We start from the raw sequence: 22,917 nt of genomic DNA, 5'->3' as shown, positions 1-22,917 counted from the left end.
CCCTCTCTCTGCCAGGAAGCACATCCTTCCTGGCAGAGAGCCGAGGATGCCACCGCAGCTCCAGAGCACTGGCCAGGGGTTCGGGACCAGGAGTCGCTGGGCGACCGCTTCCCGGTCCCGGAGGGACTAGGAAAGCCCCCTCCTCGCTCCAGGAGCTCCGGCAACCCTGCGGGCACCCAGGGGCAGAGGACACAAGACGCCCGGGCCCCTACCGTGGTCGGGCTCGGTGCAAACGTCGGGCGCATCCGTGCGCGAAGGCGGCACGTCCGGGAGAGGTTCCCGGGTGCCGGGCTCCGCCGTGTCTGCGGAAGAAGAGAGAGAGTACATAGCATACTTGGCCTGAGTTGAGTGAGGGTCTTTTCAGACAACACACCTGCCTCCGCCTAGAAGATCAGGCAGAAAAGGTTCTCCCAGCCCCACATCTCCCCTCGCCTAACGTGGGTACCTAGGTCAGTAAGGAGAAGCACGGGCGTGTGCCTACGCAACAAAAAATCCCACCGAAGGGAAACTGAAGGCAGGCACCAGGGCCGGGCCGGGGAGGGGCCGGGGCAAGGACATCTCAGGAGAAGCAGAGGCCCAGAGGACCATCCTTGCGGAGCGCGGCGTGCCCGCGCCTAAGTCCCCTGCGCACACTGGGCCACCAGGGGCAGTGGGGCACTCCACGCCAGGTCCCGGGAGCCTTCTGCACTCGCAGCCTGCGTGGCAACTCAAGGCATGCTGGTGGGACTGCTGCACCGGACGGGGCCATGGCAGGAGCAGACGTGGGGAACAGGAAGCATAGCCCCCTCCCGGACGGGTTAGGAGACCCCAGCGGGGAGAAACGGACGCCTTGCACACAGGCCCAGGCAGCGTGCAGCCAAGCTGAGAACCCGGGAGCACACACGGCCCCGTGTCGGAGCACCCGACTCGCACCGCGGCCCCTCTCTCTGCCAGGAAGCACATCCTTCCTGGCAGAGAGCCGAGGATGCCACCGCAGCTCCAGAGCACTGGCCAGGGGTTCGGGACCAGGAGTCGCTGGGCGACCGCTTCCCGGTCCCGGAGGGACTAGGAAAGCCCCCTCCTCGCTCCAGGAGCTCCGGCAACCCCGCGGGCACCCAGGGGCAGAGGACACAAGACGCCCGGGCCCCTACCGTGGTCGGGCTCGGTGCAAACGTCGGGCGCATCCGTGCGCGAAGGCGGCACGTCCGGGAGAGGTTCCCGGGTGCCGGGCTCCGCCGTGTCTGCGGAAGAAGAGAGAGAGTACATAGCATACTTGGCCTGAGTTGAGTGAGGGTCTTTTCAGACAACACACCTGCCTCCGCCTAGAAGATCAGGCAGAAAAGGTTCTCCCAGCCCCACATCTCCCCTCGCCTAACGTGGGTACCTAGGTCAGTAAGGAGAAGCACGGGCGTGTGCCTACGCAACAAAAAATCCCACCGAAGGGAAACTGAAGGCAGGCACCAGGGCCGGGCCGGGGAGGGGCCGGGGCAAGGACATCTCAGGAGAAGCAGAGGCCCAGAGGACCATCCTTGCGGAGCGCGGCGTGCCCGCGCCTAAGTCCCCTGCGCACACTGGGCCACCAGGGGCAGTGGGGCACTCCACGCCAGGTCCCGGGAGCCTTCTGCACTCGCAGCCTGCGTGGCAACTCAAGGCATGCTGGTGGGACTGCTGCACCGGACGGGGCCATGGCAGGAGCAGACGTGGGGAACAGGAAGCATAGCCCCCTCCCGGACGGGTTAGGAGACCCCAGCGGGGAGAAACGGACGCCTTGCACACAGGCCCAGGCAGCGTGCAGCCAAGCTGAGAACCCGGGAGCACACACGGCCCCGTGTCGGAGCACCCGACTCGCACCGCGGCCCCTCTCTCTGCCAGGAAGCACATCCTTCCTGGCAGAGAGCCGAGGATGCCACCGCAGCTCCAGAGCACTGGCCAGGGGTTCGGGACCAGGAGTCGCTGGGCGACCGCTTCCCGGTCCCGGAGGGACTAGGAAAGCCCCCTCCTCGCTCCAGGAGCTCCGGCAACCCCGCGGGCACCCAGGGGCAGAGGACACAAGACGCCCGGGCCCCTACCGTGGTCGGGCTCGGTGCAAACGTCGGGCGCATCCGTGCGCGAAGGCGGCACGTCCGGGAGAGGTTCCCGGGTGCCGGGCTCCGCCGTGTCTGCGGAAGAAGAGAGAGAGTACATAGCATACTTGGCCTGAGTTGAGTGAGGGTCTTTTCAGACAACACACCTGCCTCCGCCTAGAAGATCAGGCAGAAAAGGTTCTCCCAGCCCCACATCTCCCCTCGCCTAACGTGGGTACCTAGGTCAGTAAGGAGAAGCACGGGCGTGTGCCTACGCAACAAAAAATCCCACCGAAGGGAAACTGAAGGCAGGCACCAGGGCCGGGCCGGGGAGGGGCCGGGGCAAGGACATCTCAGGAGAAGCAGAGGCCCAGAGGACCATCCTTGCGGAGCGCGGCGTGCCCGCGCCTAAGTCCCCTGCGCACACTGGGCCACCAGGGGCAGTGGGGCACTCCACGCCAGGTCCCGGGAGCCTTCTGCACTCGCAGCCTGCGTGGCAACTCAAGGCATGCTGGTGGGACTGCTGCACCGGACGGGGCCATGGCAGGAGCAGACGTGGGGAACAGGAAGCATAGCCCCCTCCCGGACGGGTTAGGAGACCCCAGCGGGGAGAAACGGACGCCTTGCACACAGGCCCAGGCAGCGTGCAGCCAAGCTGAGAACCCGGGAGCACACACGGCCCCGTGTCGGAGCACCCGACTCGCACCGCGGCCCCTCTCTCTGCCAGGAAGCACATCCTTCCTGGCAGAGAGCCGAGGATGCCACCGCAGCTCCAGAGCACTGGCCAGGGGTTCGGGACCAGGAGTCGCTGGGCGACCGCTTCCCGGTCCCGGAGGGACTAGGAAAGCCCCCTCCTCGCTCCAGGAGCTCCGGCAACCCCGCGGGCACCCAGGGGCAGAGGACACAAGACGCCCGGGCCCCTACCGTGGCGGGGCTTGGTTTCAGCATTCATAGTCACGCCTGGCTGTGGCACGTCCGGCACTGGTTCTTGGTTGTCAGGCTCGGCATCTGCGGAAGAAGAAGAGACATAGCATACTTGGTCTGAGTAAGGGTCTTTTCAGCAACATACCTGTTTCTGCCTAGAGGACCAGGCAGAGAAAAGTTCTCCCAGCACCACACTTCCTCATGCCTAATATGGGTTCTTAGGTCAGTGCGCAGACAGCACTGGTGTGTGCCTAGGCCACAATGTATCCCTGAGAATGGAAACTGGTGGTACCAGGGCCATGGTGCGGAGGTGCCATGGCCGGTGTCGAGTTTCCCCCTACGTTGGGCCACTTATGCTTTAGTTTCATCCCACTCTCCAGTGTGTTTTGCCACGTTAATGATCTAAAGTGCTCAAGCCAAGTGGAGACCCTCCTGTAAGTAGTGGTGCATGTAAGCTCTAGGTGTAATGGGAAGTACAATTTGCAGTCTCGGTTAACCTGACTAGCATTCTGGCACTCTTTAACCAGGAGACACATCCTTCCTCGGCACATATCCACGGTTCCATCACAGCTTGATAGCAGAGGCACTTATTTCTGGAGAAGGAATCACTTTGCAACAAACGGGAAAGTTAAAGGGCATGTGAAGTGAAAGGATACAGGAACTTGCAAGTGCCACCTTGGTGTTCCAGTGGGAGCAAAGATAGAACCTTATTTCACCCAGACCACAGTCTCCTCTGAGGGGCCAGGTGAGTACACCTCTAGGAACTCTCTGTTCCCTGCAGGACACTACTGCCAGCCCCAGTTCTCATGAGCCATGTTCAGCCCATGCTTAGTCATGTCCCTCCCTCGCTGACGCTCCCGGCATGTGGGAGACATGGGGGAAATTCTTAGGCAGCTGCACAATCTCCTCTCTGCTCACTCACAGGGCAGAAGGCAAGCGTGGCTGCACAGCTGTTTGGGTCCGGCCTTTTTCCCTACTGGAGGATTGGGGCCTGTCCCATTCCTGGCACTCTTTGAGTCTCATGTTGGGTTCATGTACTCCACCTCAGACAAATCTCAAAGTGTTTAGGCATGCTTTAAGAACACTCTCATTCCAGCAGCAGAGATCAAATCCATGACTTCACTTCAGGCAACAGCCATGCATTGTGGACACGTTTCCCGGGGTTCTGAGACCAGCCGAGGCGAAAAAAAAAAAAAATTGTCATGTTGGGTTTCAAACTCCATTGAAAACAAATAATAAGAGTGTCTCAGGCAGGATTGGAGAACCCACTCGTTCCATGTTTCAATTAGTGCATCCCTTTTCAGAAGGTAACACTGTAAGCCACAGATGTAATGAAATTTCTTTTAACTATCATTTGCCTATTTGTTGTGCTAGGGAGCCAAGCAAGCACAATATGATGCCCAGTTCACTTTCTTAGTAGGGATCATGGTGACAGTCTCTGTGAATTAATCTTTTCCCTCCTTCACTGCAACTGAAAACCTCAATTGTCATTAGCCTTGCCCTCATATATTTGGTAAATTCAGTATTTGATGGATGGCTCCAAGCATTTAGGGATGAAAGGTGAAAATGCAAAACCACCATGCCATCTCTTTAATTCAGTATCTCAGTTGTCAGAGAAAAGCATGTCTGGGCATAGAAATATTTCTTCATTTCTCCTCTTTATGAATAAGTTTTTATTGAAAAGAGTTCATGGTTTAGACATATGCAGGGTTATCACTTGGATTTTTGCTTTGGTTGGAGTTAAGCTGCTCTAGGCGTCTAGTCTCTCAGCGTTCACCAATGTTCACCAATGGTAACTGTGTCTATGAGTGTCCCAGTGGTATAGTATGCTGCAGTTCATAAGGATAGAAGTTGGGCTTGAGCTGAATATGGGTTTCTTTATCTGTATATCTCTGGTGCACCGAGAGTTCAGTTTCAGTCTTGCCGGAGAGTGTGACAGCCAAGACCTTGTTCTTGGTGCTGAGAGAGACAACGTTGACCTCCTCCTTGTCCTACTGGCAAGCCTTGATGATTCCAGTGATTATGGAACCAATTCCTATGACTCTATACAGATGGGCCCTTCCTCAGGTCATTTCTGTGCTGAGAATTGCCCTTCCCCTTTCACAAAAAAAGAGGATAGGCATAGATGCAATGAAAAGATCCTGTAATTAGGGAAGTGGCCAGTATCCCAGTGAGAGCCAAGGAAAAAGTGCTACTTTGCTAACCCACTGTCTTGGCATAGAGACAACAAGGGTGACTCACTATCTAGGCATTTTAATCCCTGCTGCACAGCAAAAGACGACTTCAATCCAAGTTAGGAAAATTGCTCAACCATTTTGGCAAGTTAGTTCTTGTGGAGGTTTCAAGGAATTTTAGGAAAGATGGGATAAAATCCTAAAAAACCCTGGCAACTGTTATTTTCAGTAACTCAGAAGACAGAGGACAAATGACATAGGTGGGCTCATTCCATGCTTAGTTTTGGTCTCCTTGCCCAGTGAAGGAAGTGTTTGTGCCAGTCACACTCCCAGACACTCGGTCCAATTCCCAGGAAGATTTTATTTAATCCATTGAAGAAAAATCTATAGCTGTCTTAGGATAGCTTTGGAAAACAGACCGTATCAGAGGTCACGGCAATCATAATGGAGATTTCCTTGAGGTTTCTGAGACCTCGTGAAGAAAAGGAGAGGGAAATACATATCATGAGTACAAGATGCAAAGACAGAATTCTTTTGGAGCCAAACAAAAGATTTTCTAAATTCATTGCAGGTATATTATTTTTATTGGAGTAGCACTATTCTACAAAACACTGGAGTTACGATTTGAGGTTGCAAATGTGTGAGGATACAGAAAATGAAAATCTTGGCAACCTGGAAAGTGCTGATTTGGTGTACGACTGTGAAACAGTCACAATGCCAGCAGAAGCAAATGGTTGTCTCAGTGTTTGTGCCTCATCAGCAATTTTCTTTCAAGGGAATCTGCCCTTCCAAGGCAGAAACTGAAGACGTCAAGCTAGTTAGGAAACACACACTCAAACATTTGTGAAAAAGAAGCTCTTAATGTCACATTAAAAGATGGGTAGAGAACATAAAATGAAATCCTAAGTAATTCTGCTAACTGGACACATCCAGTGTTCAGAATGAAGAGGTCAAAAGACAGATGTGGGCCCTGGCCAGCTCCGGCTCGGCATTATTTGCCAGTGGAAGATTTTGTTCAGTCACCACATCTTACACTGTGCCACACTCCAAGTGAAGTGTGAACTTTCATGTTGAAGGAAAAACAAAACCTATCATAGTGTATTTTCCAACAGCAGACCCTTCTCAACATCAGATAACTGGTAATGAAGTTATTCTGAATCCAAATATGATACAAGCACATGAAAGGAGACACATGCAAACATGCATTATGGGAAAATGCTGGGTGAACTTACTTTTGCTCAAGAAAAAAAGATTCCTATTCTAAATTCTCTCTTAGATGTTTCCTTTTTGTCCTTGGATGTCATTTTGAACTGTAATTTTCCTTCCAGAAATAGAAGCACAAGAAAAATAAAGGCAAACTGCATAGTCAGTGTTCCCATGGAAGCCAAGTCAAGAAAAATATGAAGTCAAAACCATTGCCTTAGTTTAGTGGTCACACTGGTCATTCTCTAGCAAGAGAGTTATCAATGGAGGAGTTCAATTCCAGTTAGGAAAATTATACATTTTGGCAAGTTGGTTTGTAGCAGACGTTCAAGGCAGTGCAAGGAAGATTCAAGTGCATGCTTAGGAACCACGCCGGTTGTTCTCTTCAGTAACTCAGAAGACAAGGTTCAGAAGGCATGCACACAGGCCCCCAAAACGAGCGATGGACCGACAGCCCGGCCCACCGGGATCCTCCCCCGACACGGAGGGGGGAGGTGCGGGCCGCGGTAGGGCCGAAAGAGCAGCGCCTGGTCCCCACCGCGGGGACCGGCAGACCGACCAGCATGCCTACGCTCCCCCCCCCCAGCAGAAGGGGCAGACGGGGCACACGGGTGGGGCACGCCACCCAACGCACTCAGCACAGGAGGGACGGCAGCCAGGGGATAAGGGTACCCCGTCAGAAGGCATAGCCTTTTTGCCAAGTGGAGGGTTTGGGTCAGTCACATTCTGTGACATTGGGTCAGATTCTCATGTTGGTTTTACTGATTCCACTGTGGAAAAATCTAAAGCTGTCTTAGAATATGTTCAGAAAACAGACTCATCTCAGTGTAAGATACAAGTAAAATCAACTCTGAAATCTCAACTTCATGTACTCATAAAGGGGATTTTCCTGAGGTTTCTGAGACCTCATGAAGAAAAGAAAAAGAAAACATACTGGGGGCAGCCAAAATAGCTCAGTTGGGAGAGTGTTAGACTGAAGAAAAGGAAACTAGATATGATGAGAACCCACTGCACAAACTGAATCATCTTTAGAATTGTTACTAATAGAGAGAGAACAGATTTCATGTATTTCACAGCTACAGTTCTAAGAAGGGAATCATAATTCCCCCCCCCCCACTCTCTCAACCCCCTCTTTTCTTCCCTACTTTTCCTTTAATTTTTACAAAGAAAAGCTTTCAGTCCACTCTACAGTCACAGGCTTAATTTATCACTAACCATATAGTCAACAAGTAACAAAGTAGGAAGACTACAGTTCCACAGAAGTATACACAAGGCCTAAAAAGCACAATCATATCACAAAGTATCTGTTTTATTCCTAAGTATTTTTTTGTATTCTACATCACCTGCCACATAGCAGAGAAAATAAATATATTTGTCTTTTCGGGACTGGCTTGTATCATCAGGCTTAATGGTTCCCACTTGTACCCATTTCTGTGCAAAAGACAGGATTTCATTCTTTTCTTTTTATGGCTGAGGAGTATTCCATAGTGTGTATATACCACATTTTCTTAATTCCATTATCAGTTGATGAATATCTGGGTTGACTCCACATCTTAGCTGTTGTGCATTCAGCTGCAATAAACATGGGGGTACAGATGACACTTCACACGCTGATTTCATTTTCTTTGGGCTAACTCCCAGGAGTGGAATGGCTCAGTCATATGGTAGATCTACTTTCAGATTTCAGAGGAATCTCCATACTGTCTTCCATAATGGTTCTACTAGTTTACATTCCCACAAGCAGTGGGTTAGGGTACCTTTTCCCCACATCATCACCAGCATTTATTGCTTTTTGATTTTTGGATGATAGCCATTCTAACTGGGCTGAAGTGAAAAATCATTGTGGCTTTGATTTGCATCTCCCTGCAGACTAGCGATCCTGAGCCTTTGTTCACCTGTCCATTGGCCATTTGAATATTTTGAGCAAGAAAATTCCTTTCTAAATTCATTTCAGGTGTTTTGTTTTTATTTAAATTCCACTTATATACAAAACATGGGAATGACTTTAAGAGGTGCAAAAAGGATAAGGACAGAGATACTGAAAATCTACCTTGAAAATCAATGATTGAATTTTGCAACTATGAGACAGTTACAGAATAACTGGATTCAAAAATGTTTGTCTTAGGGTAGGTGCCTCATGGGCAATTTTCTACCAAGGAATTCTAGCCTTCCAGGAAAGAAACTGAAGATTTCAAGCACATTGATAACAAGGTGCAAACCTTTTATAAACTATCCTTTAGCGTTAGGTGAAAGGAAATTTAGGGACATTTAAAGGAAGCACGCTCTTGGTACTCTTCAGTAACGCAGATTGCGAAGACAGAAGACACAGGTGGTCCCTTTACAAGCTCAGGCTTGACTTCTGTCTCCACTGGAAAGTTCTGGCCAGACACCATACCTTTAATGGGTTCAGACTCCGGTGACAGTGTCATCTTGTCCATTGAAGAGAAAACAAAAGTAGTGTTAGTATATTTTCAGTCACTTTCCAGTATCTGATTGCAGGAGAAGAATTTGTTTGAAATGTAAATATCATTTGCTCCCAATGTGGGTTGCATAAGTTCTGAGACATTATCAAACTAAGTGTATCGAAGTATGTCTCTGAGAAAATGATGCCCAAGTTGAATAATCATTGTGAATCAAACCAATTCTTGTTTTGAATTAAAAGTTTGAGGTTTAATTCTTGAAATCATTTAAATGAAGAATCTTGTACTTTGGAAAAGTACCCATCAGTTTTCCACAGGGAGCCAAGGATAGAATAACATCATTGACTCATATTGGAGATTGTCTTGCAGTTTCTGAGACATCATGAAGACCAGCTTATGAAAGAGCAATTAATGAAAAAAATGTTTTATAGATGTACTACTTTCTTGAGCAAAACAAATCCCTATCCTATATTTATTCTGAGGTTTTTCTTTTTAACTTTGAGTACTATTTATGTACACAACATATAAAGATGACACGTTGGTACATGAAGGCACCAAATTTGGAACACTGGGAAGAACATGAGGTCTTTTCTGTTCATCCCTAACACTGTTCCCTTTCAAAGGGTTTCAAAGAGCACTGGGACTTGGGATGTGTCAGCTACCACAGAGTACCAAGGGGAGAGAAAGACAACCGGTAGTGTTGCTAGCCTCGCCGATGCTTCAACAGGAACACACTGATTATGTGTGAGAGAGTAATTCAGGAAGTGTATGTTGCAATGCATTTCAAAGTATGAACTTGTCTATGCACACACTGTTTCTGGTTGTATCATAAATACCTATTATGAAAAAGTGTGCATTCATCTGAATATGTTTAGCAGCCAAGTCACATACTACTTGAAGTCCATGTTTCCTCAGCACAAGAGGCACTCATTTGTAAGGGCTACACTTAAATTTGGTTAGAAAATGGATCCGTAGACTATATCAACACATGATCTCTCCGATGCACACATTATTTGCAACAGTGGCGTGGTAAGTCAAGTACATCATCTTATCTGTCCTTTGGTCTCAGGACACCATAAAACCTCCTGATCTGCGCTACCCTTGTGAAGACAGAGCAGGTGGCGTCATGGGAGGGGTGGCATTATTCTTGGGGTTAGCCCTGAGCTACAGGACATCACCTCGAGCTTCTCCCGTGACACCTGGCAGGCTTGCAGTCTGGTTCTTAGCAAAGCAGTGAAATTCTCCCAGAGAACCTGGCACGCTGGCCCTAAGATCCCACCTCAGGGAACTCTCACCTAGGCCGGCAGCACTCTGCCCCGCAGTGGCGATGACTTGCCGGCTACTCTCTCCAAAGTTTCTTTTGGAATTCATACAGCTCTTCTTAGACTTCTGGTCATCTCCAAATATTCTGGGATAACTTGCAATCATAAACTCCACAAGGGAAATCTGTGACACAAAAGGGTGGACATGGGGTGCTCTTTTCCACTTGGTCTGTTTAGGAGCACAAGTCCTATGTGAACTGTGAACATCACAAAAATGTGAAATTCTGGATTCTAACAAAAATTTGCACTTGACATTAACACATACGAACCAATTTTATCTCCTAAATGACAGTTACACTTTCAAGAATACTATGTACCTTGTCCAAAAACACTTCTCATTAGAAGACCAACATATCTTGTGGCCTAGTTAAATGGCTAATATTTTGATATCACTTGCTTCTTTGGCAAAAATAGGATAACTGTCAGTTAACCTATGCAGGATGTTTGAAGTGAAGATGTAATCATTCCACACTAAAACATGTCAAGTACTCGAGAGAAGAACACATGTGAAATGTGCTTCTCAAGTGAATTATCTTAAGCTTGAGAAGCAGAGTTTCTTTGTGGATCCTTTGACGTGAAAGGAGTCAGTGCAAAGAAACTGTTTGCTTGGTTAGCTGAAGTCTCTCCACCAGCATGGCTCTGCCTCAACCCAGCATTACATTCTGCATGAGCTTGAGAAGAGCTGTGAGTATACTGGAGATGTTATGGGCCCACTACAATGCTCCAGAAACCTTGATTCACCTTCACATTCCAGTAGCAGAGATGAAATTGTACACAAACATTTCTCTGAATGAGCCACAGCAGGTGGATGAAGGTCACTGGTGGAAGGAGAAGTGTGCTCATCTTGCCCAAGCACACAAGGCAGTGTCACTGCTGACCACTACTGACCACTATTATCACCACTGCCATCACTCAGCTCAGGAAGCCATGAAGAAAACTTGGTTCAAGTTTGCATGGCTCTCAGTGACAGAGACAGAATTGCACCTTAGATTGCCCAACTACCAAAACTTGGTTTCCTTCTATCATGTTACATGAGCTTCTTCTCTCTCCATGTTTAAGTCATATCACTCTTCTGTTTCCTACATAGGAAAGAAGTAACTCACTGCTATCAATTTCCTGCATAACACCCCACCCTTCCACAATTCCCAATACAGAATAAGTGACCTGACACTGTAAAATGGAAGTCTTCACGGTTAAAAAAAAAAAAAAAGGCTCATCAGAATGCAAATCCTGACTTTCACTTTCCCAATGGGACTGTGCTCCTCAACACATACAAACAGGGTACCTCATTACCTTTCTCCTCAATTCGCCTTCGAGGGCTGGGCTTGTTGAAGTAGATCGCCAGACACACAGAAGGCTCGGGGTGATGCACAAAGCTAACTTTGATGTAGTCATTTGATTGTATGATGCATTACGTGAGATTGCATATAATGATGAAAACAAGTGTCTTAGGACAGCTGCGTTAGCTCTGGGCAGATGGGCTAAAAGCCTAAACACAAAAAAATGGAGTCTTATAACAAGTCACATAATCCAATGAAAATACAGACAAAAGGAGCTGTAAGTCTTAAAAAAATTCCTATGATTTTTTGCTGTGTTTTCACTTGGGATAACTCTGTCAATATCTAATTGAACACAGGTATATTAAAAACAGATGTTGTGTTACAGAATGTTCTCAGGTGAGAGCTTACTGAGGAAATTCAACAGCAATTAATTGAAAGCATTGCCCTTCTTTGAAAGGTAATAGTGCAAGAATGCTGCCTCAAGCCAAGAGTCTAAAGTAGTGATGGAACAAACACATCCCAGGCATGAATGTATACAAAAGTGCTTGACTGACTTCAATTCCATAAGCACACACAGAGATCTCCACTTAGTTGCTCCTGACAGTATGACGGTCAGACCCGTGGTCAACTGTTCTTGTACCATGTCTCTGACACCAGCAGGCTTCCTCCCCACCAATGTCATACATTCAGAATGTGTACAATATCAACAACTCGATAACAACACTATTTGGGGAGAAATAAGAACTCAATGACAATGGTAGAGTCTACATGTCTTCTGATTCTGGCTGTGGTGTGTGGGACTACAAGAACCCTCTTCACAATGTGCACTCTTTTAGTGGTTCATGCTCGAGAGCAGAAGAGAATCTTTTTCTCAGACTATGTCGGTTGCTTTCTGAGGCATGTCTGGAGTACAGTACCAATTATATAGAATCACCTCTGGATGTCTCTGGCCTCCTCGTCATTGCCTTCATCAAGAACATTCAGCCACTGATCATAGAGGTCAGCTGAAAACAGGGTGTTAGGAAAGGCTCGAAGGCAATCCTTATAGAGATTAAAAAAGAAGTTATATCAATTTGTTGGCAAGTATAGACTGGAGAAGTTACAAAGAAAACATGTAATTGCAATATTTCATTTAATCTCCACTTTTTCTCTAGACGCTCAAACTGTGACCTCCATAGAGTTTGGCCTCTCATTCCCACCATTGTGTACATGCAGAAACAGGTGCTTCAATTTCTTCTGACTTTCTTCTGACTTCTCAGAGTCTGAGAAGTTTTGGAAGGGAAGAAAAACCTCATCTTATTGTCTCAATCATCTTTTGGGGGGTAGTTATTATGGCATAGTGGATTTATCTGCTGCCAGGGATGCCATCAACTCATATCAGAGGGTCCCTTCAATTCCTGGCTGCTCTACTTCTGATTCAGCACACTGCTGAAGTGCCTGAGAAAGCAGTGGGTAACTGCCCAAGTACTTGGGGCTCTGCCCTATTTCAGAGACCTGAAACAAGTTTTGGGTTCTGGCTTCAGGTTGGCCCAGCCCAACCTGGGCCACTGCAAAAAACTGGGGAGTGAACCTACATGTGGAAGATTGATATCTCTGTATGAGCATGTGTGTGTGTGTGTGTTATTGTAAGCTTATTTATTTATGTAAAAGATGGAGTTGAAACACACACACACAGAGAGAGAGAGAGAGAGAGACAGAGGGAAACAGAGAGAAATCTTCCATACACGAATTTACTCTGCAAATGTCCACATTGAATCCACAAGCCAGGAACTCCACCCAGCTCTGCTATGTGAGTGGCAGGGACCACAGTATTTGGGCCATCTTTTGCTGCCTTCCCATGTCCATTCGTGGTAAGTTCAACCAGAAGCAAGCAGCTGGGACTCAAATCAGTGCACATATAGGTTGTCTGTGTTGCAGGCAGTAGGTAAATGCACTGCGCTACACTGCCAGACCCATACGCGTCTCTTTCTATCACTCTGCCATTCAAACATATAAAACAAATCTCTATAGTCTTCTTTGCCTATATTTTAGTAAAATAGTACAAACTGACAGATCTGCTTATGGGTCATCCTAAATCATATTATGCACTGAGGACATGTAAACATACATACTTCACATTTTGATTTCAGACTAATCCTTTTAAGTCTTAGCAGCAAAGGTTCCGAACCAAATGAACTAAATATACACACGTGTACTCACATAAAATAGGAAGTAAGGACTGGACATTTTGACTATGTCTGTTCCCTGGGGCAAAATACTCTCCTAATAGCCTCATTCGACTTTCCTTTTCACTAGCTCATTGATCAACTCTTTTTTTTTTTTTTAAACAGAGTGGACAGTGAGAGAGAGAGACAGAGAGAAAGGTCTTCCTTTGCCATTGGTTCACCTTCCAATGGCCGCTGCGGCCAGTGCGCTGCGACCAGCGCACCACGCTGATCAGGAGCCAGGAGCCAGGTGCTTCTCCGGGTCTCCCACAGGGTGCATGGCCCAAACACTTGGGCCATAGCAGAGAGCTGGCCTGGAAGAGGGACAACCGGAACAGAATCTGGCACCCCGACTGGGACTAGAACCCAGTGTGCCAGCGCTGCTAGGTGGAAGATTAGCCTATTGAGCCACAGCGCCGGCCTTCTTTTTTTTCTTTCACAGGCAGAGTGGGTAGTGAGAAAGAGAGACAGAGAGAAAGGTCTTCCTTTGCCGTTGGTTCACCCTCCAATGGCCGCCGCGGCCAGCGTGCTGCGGCCGGCACACTGCGCTGATCCGATGGCAGGAGCCAGGTACTTATCCTGCTCTCCCATGGGGTGCAGGGCCCAAGCACTTGGGCCATCCTCCACTGCACTCCCTGGCCACAGCAGAGAGCTGGCCTGGAAGAGGGGCAACTGGGACAGAATCTGGCACCCCGACCGGGACTAGAACCCGGTGTGCTGGCGCCACAGGCGGAGGATTAGCCTAGTGAGCCACGGCGCTGCCCTTGATCAACTCTTCACAAATATAACCAGACGATGGTGGGATTTATATTTCCAGTTCATATCCCGTTGCTAGCTTTCTTTCCACTGGTCTTACTATATGGCCCATGACACGTTTAAATAGCAGTGAGTGTAGGAAATGCCTCTCAGTAAGTGTTGTGTTCATAATCCAGACATTGCTCGCTCATTCTAGTATTTCTTCAATAGTCATTTATGTCATATCCAGTTTGGACTACTGGGGATAGAACAGTGAAGAAAATGGACAGAATCCAAGCCCTCTTATACCTTGACTATGTCACTCGTGTCCAATACTCTCCCACTGTAGTTACAGCCTTCGACTGTTTCCCAAGGAGTATGTCCAAGATGTGTGGAGCTCTGAATGATGTGGAAGTCTGGGATGGTTCAGGAGTAGCTTTGTCTGCTGAGTACTTACTTCCATGCATGTGGGGTATGTGTCCTCTCTTGGCTTTCCCTGTGCTGCAGGATGAATAGACGGGGCATGTTGTGGAAGCCACACTGTGAGCCAAGGAGAATATGTGAAGACGATTTGCTGTTGTACCTCTGCTTCTAGGTAGCTCAATGGCAAATTCAACTCGATGATTGCATTTATTTTTAGCCTGGACCAACTCTCCAGGTGATTCACATGGTATTTATCAAAAATCAGACTCCAAAGTCCTCAGAGGGGTAAACCCTATATCTTGTTGGAAAATGACATCAACTTCATGTACAACACAAACGACACAAACATGTGACTGTCTAACCTAGTGTATATTTTTATGATTGAGTGATGTACGTGTGGGCCTGTAAGTCATTACAGAAGTGTAACCATTTAACATGTGGCCAAGCATTGATGGAGGGTAAGGAAAGAGCAAGTGTAATGAGTGTTTCGAAGAATGTAAGGATACTTTTTGTAGTGATTACGACATTACCAGATTTTTGTTTCAAGCTGTTGAAAATACCAACAATTCAATTTTCCCTCATAGAAATGAACCTGGATACTTGTGATTTTACCATATAACTTTGAAATACATGTGTATTTTGCACCACCTTGGTTTTTCGAATTCTTTGCTCGGGGCTGGCACTGTTTTGCAGCAGGTTAACGCCTTGGCCTGAAGTGCCGGAATCCCATATGGTATGGGCACGGGTTCGAGGCCTGGCTGCTCCTTTTCCAGCCAGGTTCTCTGCTATGGCCTGGGAAAGCAGCGGAAGGTGGCCCAAGTCCTTTGGCCCCTGCACCCACGTGGGAGAACCAGAGGAGGCTCCTGGCTCCTGGCTACAGATTGGTGCAGCTCTGGCCATTGCAGCCAATTGGGGAGTGAACCATCACATGGAGGACCTCTCTCTCTCTCTCTCTCTCTCTCTCTCTCTCTCTCTCTCTGCCTCTCCTCTCTCTGTAATTCTGACTTTCAAATAAATAAAAAAAGAAAATTCTGTGCTCAATGGGCAGAGGCACAGAGAGCGAGACACACATGCACATACACACACACTGTTCATGAATGAGGAAGAGAGACAGAGAGAGATCCTACATAAAGGAATGGCTCCAAAATCCAGTTCAGACCCTGGTTGAAGCAAGAGCATCATCCTTGCCTCTCACATGGGAGGCAAGAACCTCAGTACCTTGGCCATCTTCCACTGCCTTCCCAGATGCATTGACAGGATGCTGGATCAGCAGCACAGCAGCCAGGACTCGAATTGGTGCTCTGATATACGACGCCAGCATTCCAACCCCCAGCATACCCTGCTATGCCACAACACAGGCCCAACATTTTAAAACTTCTAACGTAGCTTTGCCTGCTGCAACACTTTCAAAGTCAGATTTACAAGCTGAGCTTTGTGCTGGGGCTCGTTGCTATGTAACTATAACTATGAGTATTGGCTTAAGTACAATGGAAATGAACATAAGATGCCAACAGTAGTCAAAATGAAGGCAGCTCCAAATAGCAGAGTCCTGATACCACGTGTGAAGCAAAGGCATAAGAGACAGGGGAAAGAATGACAATGGAAAGAATGGAATTTTCTTGGCATTTATGTGTATGTGTAATTCATTTTAAAAGCAATGTTTGCTTATTGTGGAAAACACCTAGAATGGTTTTCAAAATTTCAAATAAAGTTTCTTTGGGAAACTCTGATGTCATTAGGAAGACACTGTCAAATCTGGCAAACGCAGGAGATTTGTACTGGCCAAAATTCTATATGAATAACCAGGGTTTATTTGGAAGATGCTTGGGCAATTATTAGGAACTATGCTAGCATAATTCTGCACGGAGCATTCAGATGAGGACAGCAAGCATGGAGTCTGAAGACTGGGGAAAGCTATCTAACAAGCAGAGTCTGTCCAATGAAGGGAGTAGCTGCCTACAACCTGGACATTCTGATGTGTTTTTCAGTTTCTCAGGCGCTTAACTGATTAGGCCTATTACTCTTCTTGAGATGTCACGAGGAATGAAACCCATCACACAGCTTCCATATTGTGCATAGATGATGCCAGAATCCCCCTACCTTTAATAGTGTTGCTAACACAAGTGGCGATTCATTGCCCCAGTCGCCTCTATCTCCTGTATTGAATCTTTCCTTCAGGGCTATAAATGACTTTAGGTCACCAACTTTTTGAAAAATATTCTCTGTCTTTGGCCCTTTCTGCTTGATAAGGCGGATCAACTCCTGTGGGAAAGGAAAAGGAAAGCTAATTAAAGGACATTTCATATCCACAAGCCCAGAACAAAAGCTAGCCCCTGTAAAGAAGAGTATGTGAACTAATACAGCAGGAGCTGAAGTGAGAGAAGAAAATTTGTTTCAGTGTCTCTAAATACATGTTCGACCCATCCCTCTGATCTGTGTCCACCCACTAAATTGTTTTGAATGCTGGCTTTAACCTATTTTCATTCTCAAGGAATGGAACTTTTAAACCAAACTTCTCTGCTTCAAGCTTTCAGTGAATCACTCTCTCCTGTTTCACCACGCTGTTCTCATTATTTCCTAGTACTGATGACCTTGCCCAACTAGGAAAATCTCATTGCCACACTTGTTGACTTCCATGTCCTTCTGCCCCATCTTCATGCCAAGAGGGGAACAGGAGTGTCACAGTCAGGTATCTCCAGGAATTTGTCACCTATTAGGTCCCTTACTTTTCATGAGACCTTGGGCATAGTACATTACCTTTCTCAAGCTTTCCTTTTATCCATGAATGATGTCACAGTGATGAGGATCCTAGCAACTCCTTCAACTTGTGAATGCTGCAAGGGCTGGGCCACCATCTAGCATGGAACTAACTTGATACATTCCTCCCCACCTAGCATAAAATGCCCTACATCTAGCATAGTGCGTGTAGATGTGCTGGACAATCAATGTGCCAACTCTCAAATGCCCTCCCGGGAAATAACACAGGCCACATTCTGTGGCTTTCCTCTGACACAATTTCTTATGATAGAAGGATAAATAAATGGCAGATGATCCATCTAATCATCTGAAATACAAACCACACCCACAGTGAGGGACCTTGAGTTATAAGTTCGAGTCATCTAGACAAAAAGGAAATGAAGGAACACTTCAAGGAAGAGGCTAAAAGGGGAACATGGGGGATGTCGACTCAAAGAGATTCAGAAACATTCCTTTTGCTGTGTGTGAGCAGGTGACTGGGTAACATCGCTGAAACCAGCAGAATAAACGGAACGGTTGTTTCTCCTGTTGCGTTTCAAGTAAGACCACGATAACGGATCTGACTGTTCTTCTTTGAGGTCACGTTCAGAAGGCATGTCAGCCAAAGCCAGGGACTGACAAACGATGGCCTCATCGGAAACACTTTTGGATGATGACACCAACCCTCAGAACGCTCACTCCTCAGGAGGGCTTCAGGAGATCAAAATGGTACCTACCCAAAGCGTGAGCATCAGGTCCTCCACACCAGACACTCTCAGGAATGTTGGCACTGAAAGAGCAGGAGCGGCGTCCTGGGGCACGTCATTATGGCTTCTGGTAATGCCCCAGCAAGACAGCCAGTTCGTGGGAAAGCCTGAGGAGAAAGTGAGACCATTAGCTGTGGAGGATCAATGACAGATTCTGTTTCCACCCTTAGAAAAGACAGAAACTGCTCCATTTGTGGTGCACAAGAGCTTACAATCTGAAATTGGCTAGTTCCATCCACGTGACATTCATGAACTTTTCTTCCCAGTTTCCTATAAGCTGGCAGTTAGAATCAGGTGTTTAGCCTAATTGTTAAGATGCCCTAGGCTCATATCAGAGTATCTGGACCTGATGTCCATCTTTGGCTCTCAATTCCAGCTTCTTGCAAATGCAGGCCCTCTGAGGCACTATGCATGGCTAACAAATTTGGGTTCCTACCTCTAACAAGCACAACATGGAATAAGTTCCCAAATCCCAGCTCTAGCCCTGCCTGTCATAAAGGAGACATGATATAAATACCAGATTCCAGTTCTGTCCCTGGCCCATGGCCACGGCTGACATTTAGTGAGTGAATCAGAGGATAGGAAACTCATCTCAACTCTCTCCTCCCTTCTCCTCCCTTCTTTCCCTCCCTCCCTCCCTCCCTCCCTCCTTCTCTTGGGCATGTGTGTGATGGTCTCTCAAATCAAACAATCAATTAATCAACCAGAAATGGAATATAAAGACTTGAGGAAGCTGCTCAGGTTCAATTCTGGCAGTGCTACCTACAGTTTTTGCTTTTTATTTTTTTTGCATAATGAGACACCTCACACTGAGTTGTACACATCCTCTGAAGTTTACCCAGTGGAGTCAGGTGTCAGAACTCATTTGAAAAGCTAAAAAATACAGTTGACATTCAAACTAAGTGGAGTCTCATAATCTACTTCATGCTAAGTCACCTTTCCCTATGAGATTTCCTGTTTGGTAGTCTGAATGCCCAACCACCAGCAACTCACTCCCATCAAAGAGATCTGCACTTCATGACACAAGCTCCCTGATATCACTCCACCAGCCTCTGCCTCCCTCCCTCACTCTTCAGGGTTACAAAGCTTAACCTGTTCCCCAGGTGACTTGATTCCACCTTCTTCACTTGGTTCCCAAACGAGTGGCAGGATCCCATGGGGCCTTGTTCCTTGTGCCACCCTGCCAAGCTATACAGACTATATTTTAGCTACCCATCAAGCTCTGCCAGGTGAATGCTGAAGAAGAATTTTCCACAGACAAGAGAATCACCAAAGAAAACATGAGTTTGGAATATCTACTGCTCAGCTGTGCACGTTTTCTTAAGAAGGCACCTAAACTTTTCTTCTTAAATGACCCATTTATGCTGAATATCATAAAAGGCACCAGAGGAGTCAAGGTGCAGTGTGATAGACAGATAGGGGAAATTGCCAAAAACAATCTGGTTTTTTTTTGATTCATTTTATTTATTTGAAAGACAGAATTACAGAGAGAGGTAGAGACAGAGAAAGGACTTCCATCCACTGGTTCACTCCCCAGATGGCCACAATGGATAGAGCTATGCCGACCCAAAGCCAGGAGCAAGGAGCTTCTTCTGGGTCTCCCACATGGGTGCAGGGGCCCAAGGACTCGGGTCATCTTCTACTGCTTTCCTAGGCCATAGCACAGAGCTGGATCGGAAGAGGAGCAGCCGGGATGAGAACTGGTGCCCATATGGGACGACAGCGCTTCAGGCCAGGGCTTTAACCCGCTGTGCCACACCATCGGCCCCCTCCCCAAATATCTTTCATCAGCCATCTTCTTGGCATTTCTGGGCCCCTGAATGCATCACCATCAGACAAACAACGGAGGGCAATCCTCATGGTGCTGTATCATTGAGGAAGCCAGGATAGGCTCCAAGATGTGCCACTTCATCAGCCAGCCCAGTTAGTCAATTCTTGGGACTTCCCTTTGACTCAACTTGTATAAGAATGATGCTATCTACACCTCACTGCACTAATATAATGTATTACTCAGCATGGCACACAAGTTATCACAACCCTGAAGAAAATTGCTTTCTTCTATAATCATTTACAATCTAATGGTGTAAAGGATCCGACACATCAGTTTCCTCACCCTAAAGTAAACTTTATCTCCATTCTCTTTCTGGTTAGTTAGTACTCTCCAGAGAGCATGCGGTCACAAAGAAATCCAACACCAAGCATTCAAAATTCCACCATTTTAAAAGGAGACAAGAAAAAAGCAAATGCCATCTCAAATGCAGGAGGCTGCTCATACATACTACCATATCCAACTTTTTGTTTAAAACAGGCAAGAATACATGGTTTAACTTGTGTGCAACCTGGTGCACCTAAGACTCACCTGATTTCATTATTTAAAAAACTATTGGGACATAATCCACTACTTAGTTGTCACACGGCTAAGCAATTAAGCATCATGCTCCATGCCTTGATATGAATCTATACATCCAGAACATATGGGAACAAAGAGAGATGAGTGCCATTACAATCTTTCTCAAACAAAAATACTTTCGGTGCTTAGCTGAGGCTTTCATAAGGTACATTCTTTAGTGAGAGCGCATGCTGCTTCTGTGACCAATGGAAACAGCAGCCATTTTCCATGAGACACGTTGCGTAATTCAACCAGCTCACTTCAAAACCACTGAGCCTTTCTGACAGTCCTGGCGATACTTCTGGTGGTGGCATTCTCTTGCCCAAATGGGGGTTGTAGATGTTTAAAAAGTTAAGATTTACAATCTTGTATAGGAGCAACATTTATAGAATATTGCTATATGCTCACAAGTTACAACCAAAAACACATTTATAAGCTATAGAACTCACAGAATATCCTCACAACAAGAAAAGTACGAACACCATTCACAGTGGAAATTATTATATTCTTGCCACAATATTTCCCACCTTACTAAAAACTGTTCTTCAGAGAAAGGTCTCTCAAAAGAATACTGACAAGTAGGGAGAGAATGGAAAGCAAAAAGCTGAAACATCCCTGATCGTAACTGTTCAGTCCATGTCTGGTCTAGATATGCATCTGAAGCCTGGAGAAAGTCAGCATGCCATGGGCATAATGAAGAGATCAATTCAGGAAGCAACCCCCTAGCCACTTCAGCCCAAGCCAGAAGAGATCCAAATTCAACGCCACAGTTTCTCACCAAGCTGGAGATCTTCCATATAAGGTAAGTCTAAGGCATGCAGTAAACTGATTACTTCCTGCTCTCACTCCAGATTCAGGGGTAACCTCTGGAATGGTTAGTCTTCATTTCCAGGCCTTCACACCTGATGCTCTTCATTGTAAAGATTGATTTGTAATACAGAATAACACACAGAGAAAGACATCTTTCATCACTCTGTTCTCTTCTCAAATGGCCACAACAACCAGGGATAGGGCTGGAGATTAGAACTCCACCTGGGTCTCCCACATGCGAGACAAAGGACCCAGGTATTTGGGCCATTTTCTGCTTCCTTCCCGGGCACATTCTGATAAAGCCAGCGAGCTTCATCAGAACTGGGAGAGCCAGGACTGAAGCCAATGCTCTGATGTGGATTGCAGGATGCAGCTTAACCCACTGTACCATGATGCCAGGCCCCAAGAAACTTCTCTCTGGAGACACATAGGATTGTGCATGCATTATTTTATGGAGCAAATGCTCAGGGTATCCAGAGGAGACAAAAGTTCTAATGTAGAAGAACCACCACAATCCTCCTGGAAGTGAGATGGGTTCTGATTTTGAACAGTTTCTCTAAGCCTGGTTCTTGGTGAGTATTTGTTACAGTTGATTTCTCAACAATGTTGCAGTGGGTTCCTTTCTGAGAGGAGCAGCGTGGTGGGGGTCCCTGTACTTATGCACACCTCCTCCCTCATAGAGAACAGCTCTCTGTCATGAATTTTTTCTCAGGAATGCATGGATGAACAGAGAGCAGAACCCTGCTGGAAATTAGACTTACCGCAGCGGCGCGGCCTTTCAGCCACGTGCCTGGGCTTCAAAACGAACTGGATCCCTCCATAAGACAAGATGTCCAGAACAGGATCCTCCATGCTCAGGGTGGAGGTGGACTTCCCCGGTTCATGATTATGAAGAGCAGCTCGATGGTAGCTTGCTTGAATAGCATATGGACATTCATACCCTAGGCAGATAAAAATCTCAATATACATCAGGCTGATGGTGACAGGTATGATCAAACATGCCTTGTTGTCAGTGTGGGTACACCACCGTGGACAGCTCAAGTTCTCCTGGGGCTTCTGCAAGCAAGAGAGCTGTGTCTTGGGAGTGAGCATCAGGTGTGCTCTCTCTGGGGAGGCACTGCATAAAGCAGGTACCTAGGCAGAGGACCTTTTCAACGCAAACAGAAGTAATAACCCATTGCCTAGCTTAGAAGACCAAGATCCCTCAGTGCACTACACATTGATGACTTGTTATTTCCATTGTAAAGTATAAGGCCTCCTAAAATCTGCCTCCAACTAGATTTTTACACCTCACAAAAAAAAAAAAAGATGTGATCAATTTCAACCAGATTCCACCCCTTTCCATACTTACCATCCTCATATGAGTAAACATCAGTGGTCTGCATTTTTTAAATGATTGGGCCATATATGTCATGAGTTGCTGTAATCTAGAATCTCTCGCCCACGATGTTAGATCATGAAAAGAGACTTCATTTCTCTGTCAGTTTT

At 46.8% G+C, this 22,917-nt stretch overlaps 1 protein-coding gene across 1 annotated transcript in view; it reads right to left on the bottom strand.

The window, feature by feature from the left end:
• The window catches only part of LOC133765222 (rho GTPase-activating protein 20-like), a 73,042-nt gene that overhangs the window by 15,042 nt on the left and 35,083 nt on the right, over nucleotides 1–22,917 (bottom strand). The window contains exons 9-15 of the mRNA XM_062198880.1: nucleotides 22,191–22,370; nucleotides 18,201–18,337; nucleotides 16,828–16,989; nucleotides 12,300–12,406; nucleotides 11,379–11,574; nucleotides 10,059–10,209; nucleotides 2,967–3,050 (exon numbers count right to left, since the gene is read on the bottom strand). Of these exons, the coding sequence (XP_062054864.1) occupies nucleotides 2,967–3,050; nucleotides 10,059–10,209; nucleotides 11,379–11,574; nucleotides 12,300–12,406; nucleotides 16,828–16,989; nucleotides 18,201–18,337; nucleotides 22,191–22,370 (1,017 nt within the window). The remainder of the gene's footprint in view (nucleotides 1–2,966; nucleotides 3,051–10,058; nucleotides 10,210–11,378; nucleotides 11,575–12,299; nucleotides 12,407–16,827; nucleotides 16,990–18,200; nucleotides 18,338–22,190; nucleotides 22,371–22,917) is intronic.

The sequence above is a fragment of the Lepus europaeus genome, chromosome 8, assembly GCF_033115175.1.
Source record: "Lepus europaeus isolate LE1 chromosome 8, mLepTim1.pri, whole genome shotgun sequence".
NCBI lineage: Eukaryota > Metazoa > Chordata > Mammalia > Lagomorpha > Leporidae > Lepus > Lepus europaeus.
This window is presented reverse-complemented; position numbering and strand designations above follow the sequence as displayed.